The sequence below is a fragment of the Brassica oleracea genome, chromosome C4, assembly GCF_000695525.1.
Source record: "Brassica oleracea var. oleracea cultivar TO1000 chromosome C4, BOL, whole genome shotgun sequence".
Classification (NCBI taxonomy): domain Eukaryota; kingdom Viridiplantae; phylum Streptophyta; class Magnoliopsida; order Brassicales; family Brassicaceae; genus Brassica; species Brassica oleracea.
In genome coordinates this window covers 39541977-39547697 of record NC_027751.1, presented here as the reverse complement: position 1 = coordinate 39547697, position 5721 = coordinate 39541977, and the positions used below count along the sequence as shown (strand labels likewise).

The 5721-nt window shown below is 34.7% G+C and overlaps 2 protein-coding genes across 2 annotated transcripts; one reads left to right on the top strand and one right to left on the bottom strand.

The window, feature by feature from the left end:
* Nucleotides 1-778: 778 nt before the first annotated feature.
* LOC106339564 (mannose-1-phosphate guanyltransferase alpha) lies at nucleotides 779-3367 on the top strand. The gene is made up of 13 exons (XM_013778397.1): nucleotides 779-976; nucleotides 1085-1182; nucleotides 1353-1453; nucleotides 1531-1609; nucleotides 1694-1754; nucleotides 1832-1878; nucleotides 1959-2051; nucleotides 2135-2225; nucleotides 2303-2453; nucleotides 2532-2682; nucleotides 2756-2848; nucleotides 2917-3028; nucleotides 3115-3367. The coding sequence occupies exons 1-13, from the start codon at nucleotides 925-927 to the stop codon at nucleotides 3213-3215; spliced, it is 1230 nt and encodes a 409-aa protein (XP_013633851.1). The 5' UTR covers nucleotides 779-924; the 3' UTR covers nucleotides 3216-3367.
* Nucleotides 3368-3811: 444 nt separating this feature from the next.
* On the bottom strand, nucleotides 3812-5080 carry LOC106340992 (F-box protein SKIP22-like). Its single transcript, XM_013779812.1, has one exon. The coding sequence runs from the start codon at nucleotides 5078-5080 to the stop codon at nucleotides 3971-3973; it is 1110 nt and encodes a 369-aa protein (XP_013635266.1). The 3' UTR covers nucleotides 3812-3970.
* Nucleotides 5081-5721: the final 641 nt, after the last annotated feature.

Below are 5721 nucleotides of genomic sequence, written 5' to 3'. Positions count from 1 at the left end.
TATGGTATATAGTGTTTAATCTATATATATATATATATATTTATTTTATTATTAAATGATATTTTTTACTCATATGGTTTTAAAATCATGTGTATCTTCTTATAATAAAAATGTTAAACCATTGATCATTAATTTTTAACATAATAATTTTAATAGTTTTAGTCATTTATTGTCGTTTTTAAAAATTCAAAATATAACATATACGAAAAAATCTAAATTTTACTTTTATAGCTAATTTGATTGTTTAATTTATTTTAATAATATAAAATTAAACAAAAATGATGGAGGAGATATAAATTGTTATCAAATCTTTATTATTAAAATCATTAATTGTCATATATATATTAGTCATTTATGGTAATTCCGTAGGTTTTATTTAAGGAAAGAAAATAGCATATCATATCATTATATCATATAGTTTGACCAACTTATGTATCTAACAACATATAAAAATCGAATGTGGACCTACTTATTTTTCAATTGAATGTAATTGACTAGCTAATTGAGTGCCACCTATGCATTGGGACCTATTTTAATTAATACAAAATTAAGGTTACATCTTTTCAAATGTTTCTCAATTAATATATAGGGGATAATATTGCTCGATTAATCAATAAAAATATATCTTTAATGTATTCTTTTGATTTTACTGTATCATTTTATGTTTCTGTATAATCACAAAAATTAGATTTCATTTTATACCAAGACATTATATACATTTAGCAAAATCACCACCTTTATTTTTTTTGTACAAGTCACGCTCAGTGTGGTATCATTTTCGTAACTGGTAAGTAGAGGAGACAGAGTCGGCCGAGTATGAGAGAGTGGCGGCCGAGAGACATAAAAGAACAAACAAACGTGCTCTTAAGTTGACCCTCAAAGTCAATTTGTCTGTTTCTACTTTCACAAAACCGGATCGTCGAGATGTCGGAAGACAAAGTCGTCGCCGTGATCATGGTCGGAGGACCGACCAAAGGTGAACAACATCTATTCTTTTATGGATCTCAACTTCTAGTTTCCCAAACGAAATTGATTTTTTTTTTTTTTTTTTTTTTTTTTTTTGCTGAATGTGGATCGATTTTAGGAACTCGTTTTCGCCCATTATCGTTCAATACGCCGAAGCCGCTGATTCCTTTGGCTGGCCAGCCAATGATTCATCATCCTATTTCTGCTTGCAAAAAGGTTTTTGCTTTTTTTTATTTTTCTGTATGATTTGTAATCTCAACTTTGCTTTGGAAAGTTGTCAACTTTGATCTTTGAGAATTGGGAATGTGTCATCTCCAAATAGTGAACTTTTCTTGTTATACTTAATTGGGAATGCTTCTTTGTGTTTATGTGTGTTGGAGTTGCAGATATCAAACCTGGCTCAGATTTTTCTGATTGGGTTTTACGAGGAAAAAGAGTTCGCTTTGTATGTTTCTTCCATTTCTAACGAGCTCAAAATCCCCGTGCGGTAAAAGTTCATAGCACTGGTTGTCTTTTTGTTGGTTCGGTTTGGTTTTTTACAAATCTTTCTCATGTTATTGTTAGATACTTGAAAGAAGATAAGCCTCATGGTTCTGCTGGTGCTCTTTATTACTTTCGCGATAAAATCATGGAAGAAAAACCGGTTTGATCTCTATATGAATCTTTCTTCTTTGCTTCCCTCATATATCTATTCTTGATTCAGCTTCTTCTTGTCTTTTTTGAATAGTCGCATGTTTTCCTCCTAAACTGTGATGTTTGCTGTTCTTTCCCTCTCCAAGACATTCTCGGTAATCTCTCTTTTTAATTCTTTATTCTTCTTCTTCTATCACTTTCATTTTCTTTAATTTAAAACAATATTTGGTAGATGCACAGCGTCTATATGGTGGGATTGGGACTATGCTAGTAATCAAGGTTCGGTTTCTTTAACTCTGTTCAGAAAAAAACAGATATAAGGATCAAGAGTTCATAAATCTCACTCTTCTTGCATTCAGGTTTCTGCAGAAGCAGCAAGCCAATTTGGAGAGTTGATAGCTGATCCTGATACTAAAGAACTCTTGCATTATACAGAGAAACCAGAGACTTTCGTAACTCTCTCCTACAAGTTTCCTATTTCCCTCACTGGTTTCTGGACTTTGTTTAAGCTTATAGATGTTTCACTGCTGTGCAGGTGAGTGACTTGATCAACTGTGGTGTCTATGTGTTCACCTCAGATATCTTCAAAGCCATTGAAGGAGTATACAACCAAATGAGAGAGACGTGTGAGTTCTTCACTATTATTACCCTATCTCAAGAGACATGCTTTGTTTTTTTTTTGACTTTATACTAAACTTGGCAGCTAGCAATTTCAACCACTTCCAGTCAGCCACAAGGTCTGTTCCTGCAGATTTTGTGAGGCTAGATCAAGATATATTGTCACCACTTGCTGGAAAGAAGCAACTATACACCTATGAGAATAAGGATTTCTGGCAACAGATCAAGACTCCAGGGTAATTAATTATCTTTGATTTGTTTGGTTTTGAACCAAACTCTTCTCCTCCTTCTCACAAGTTCTGTTTTGTGAACAGGAAGGCTTTGAAATGCTCGGACTTGTATCTTTCTCAGTTCCGCGAAACATCTCCTCACCTTTTGGCTTCAGGAGATGGTACTAATAAGAAACCGATGATAGTTGGTGATGTTTATATTCACCCATCCGTCAAACTACATCCAACCGCTAAGGTAAACCCTTTTTCATGAAATCTTATTAAGCATCTCTTGTGTAAACAAAATCTTGAATTGTCATTGGAACTAGATTGGTCCAAACGTGTCAATCTCAGCAAACGTTCGTGTTGGGCCTGGTGTAAGGCTTATAAACTGCATAATCTTGGACGATGTTGAAATCAAGGTAATGTAACTGAGTTTGTAATGTTTTCTTATAGTTGACAATAATGATACATGTTTTTTCTAATGCAGGACAATGCTGTTATTATAAACTCGATCATTGGTTGGAAATCTTCCATAGGAAGATGGTCAAGAGTTCAAGCTAGTGGAGATGACAATGAGAGGCTTGGGATTACCATTCTTGGCAACTTTCATTCTCTTTCTAAATAAATCCTGTGTTTTTCAATAAATGTTTTTTTTTAATCTGATACATTTGTGTGTGTTATGCAGGTGAGGCTGTGACAGTAGAAGATGAAGTTGCAGTCATAGGAAGCATTGTTCTTCAGAATAAGACTCTCAATGCCAGTGTTCAAGACGACATAATCTTATGAATCATCAGAGGATGATATACTGATTTTTTTTTTATAGTTCAAACATAAGAAGAGTTACAGAACTGAGAGCTACTTTGCATTGAGGTCACATGATTGTTACTTTTGTACTATGATTTTTATATACAGAAAAAATCTATGAAGCAAGAACTTTGTCATCATGAAATTTTCATGTTGTTTTTTTTTTTTATCATTTTCCAGCTAATTCTGAGTTCTTTTTTGATAATTTTTTCAGCTAATTCACAGAAAACGAAGAACTTTTAACCAAATTGTTATCTAAATAAAAATTGTAGATACCTAGTTATATCTACAATTCATATATACCTAGTTAATATCAAATATCACATATACAAGTGTTTCTTACAAAAAGTAAATCAACTATTCTATAATTAGGCTAACCTAAAAAATGACTATTCGAAAGGAAAAAATAGTTAATGATGATCTTCGGTAGATTCACCGATTTATATAAGCAGCACTAAAGTGGCAAAATGAGAGTATGAATCTCGCCTGTAAATAATTCAAGGAACATTATAGATATAGGAACCACTAGCAAAACATAGGATGCAATATGTTAAAAATAAGTTGGTCCAAAAGCTTTATTTAAATATAAAAAATAGCAACCAAATAGCATAAGCAGGGCAAAGGAGAAGAGAAAACTAATCTTAAACAAAATACCTATCTAAAGAATAAAAAAAAAAATCCAAGGGATTTATTAGCTAACATGGAAAACACCAAACATTCGGAAAGGGAAAGGGGCATCAGCGTTGACGGCGTTGTCTACGGAACTCACGAAGACGACTGATACGGTCAGCGCGAGACTGTGCATTAATGATCCCAGGACTAGTCACGCTGCGACGACTTATCTCCATGTCACTTCTAACTTTTTGGCGTTGCTTCCAAATAGTAGCAAACTCCGCCTTCCAAGAATCCCTTGATCGATTCACATCGAGATGCTTGGCTTCTTCCAAGCACTTGTGTTTCCACAAGCCATCGTCTGAAGCCAGACACCGCATCTCCGCACATACGCAAGCCATTTTGGCAACACTGTCGCCAGGAACCAACTCAAGTATCTTCATCTTTAGCTCCGTTGGTAGAAGCATCAAGCAAGGTGGAAGTTCCAAACCATACTTCTCGCAAAGACACGTCAGCAACGGGATAGAAAGACCATCTTTCACCATCTTCCAGAACGTGAACACATCGCGGTAGCTGCTGCAAGAGGCTTGTTTCTCGAACTTCAAAGTATCCACAACCAAATCGATAACGGACACAAATCTATTCTTGTTGAGACTAACCCTTTTCACCATACACCCACGGCCTCCTAGCGATCCGTAGACCACAACCGTATTGCTCAAGCTCTGAAACGTAACAGTCACATACTCAACCCTCGTCTTGGTGATTAGCTCAGGGAGAGTATACCTTAGGGATACAGTAAGCATCTCTTTAGAAAAGGTAAACTTATCAAAGCAGCCATGATTGTTTAACAACATGAATCCAGATTCCAACATGACGGCGTGAACTGCAGTAGCCAAGGTAGTCAAGCCACTTTCATCACCAGATTTCTCAAGTAATACCTTTTTCAGGAAGAATGGTACGCTTAACCTTTTGCTTCCAGCAGATGCAACGATCTCAATGTCCAACGGAGAAGAGGGAGGTAGAGAGTAGTAGTAAATGAGGTCACCGGGAGTCATACCAAGAGATCGGAGCGTATCCTCGGGAGACGGCTTGTCATTGCGATTAAGCGAGAAGTGAACGGAGGAAGGCGTAGATGAACTGATCCGATGGCAGAGATCATGGAGGTTGCTTGTATTAGCCAATTCAAATTCTAGGGTTTCCCTAGTCTCGTAACGTCTCAAACGCAGCTTCATCATTTCTGATCTTTTTTTTTTCCTACTAACAGCGGCTTTCTTCTCTTTATATAACAAAAACAATTCCAAAAAATTGGTTAACCTAAAGCTGGTTTAGTTCTACCTATTAGTATCTATTAGATAATCCATTTAAACCCATTTATGAATGTTTTGTTGTTGTCAATTAATTAATCTATATACATTTTATTGTATTTTTGGTTTTATGGAAATTAAGATAATAAACATACGGACTTTAGATCCCTTTTAACCATCTCTAGCCATTTTTTCGACAATTCTACATGCTCTATGAAGATTCACGTATGATTGCATCATTTGAGCCTTCATGTCAGATACAAAATTGACGGTACTCCTGGTGTAGAAGTATTAATGAATTTTTAATCAAACCACTGAACCAACCATGAACCTTAATCATTTACTAGATTTTGATCCGCGCTTTAAAAATGCGGGATTTATTTATTTTTTTGCATAATTCCACTGAAATATATAAAGATTTGTTAAATGTAAAATTATATGTTTCAAATTATGTGTAACCTAATTATATATATAATTTTGTTGATAATGTATGTTTGTAAATAGATGTATATATGGAGATGGAATTTGACAATGTGGAATATATCAAAAAGTTAATTTCGAAGAGTTATCAA

Coding starts and splice junctions, on each gene's coding strand:
- LOC106339564 (XM_013778397.1), top strand. CDS start 925: ATGTCGGAAGACAAAGTCGTCGCCGTGATCATGGTCGGAGGACCGACC. Junction 1,183..1,352: donor CTATTTCTGCTTGCAAAAAG/GTTTTTGCTTTT, acceptor TTGGAGTTGCAG/ATATCAAACCTGGCTCAGAT. Junction 2,849..2,916: donor TGGACGATGTTGAAATCAAG/GTAATGTAACTG, acceptor TTTCTAATGCAG/GACAATGCTGTTATTATAAA.
- LOC106340992 (XM_013779812.1), bottom strand. CDS start 5,080: ATGATGAAGCTGCGTTTGAGACGTTACGAGACTAGGGAAACCCTAGAA.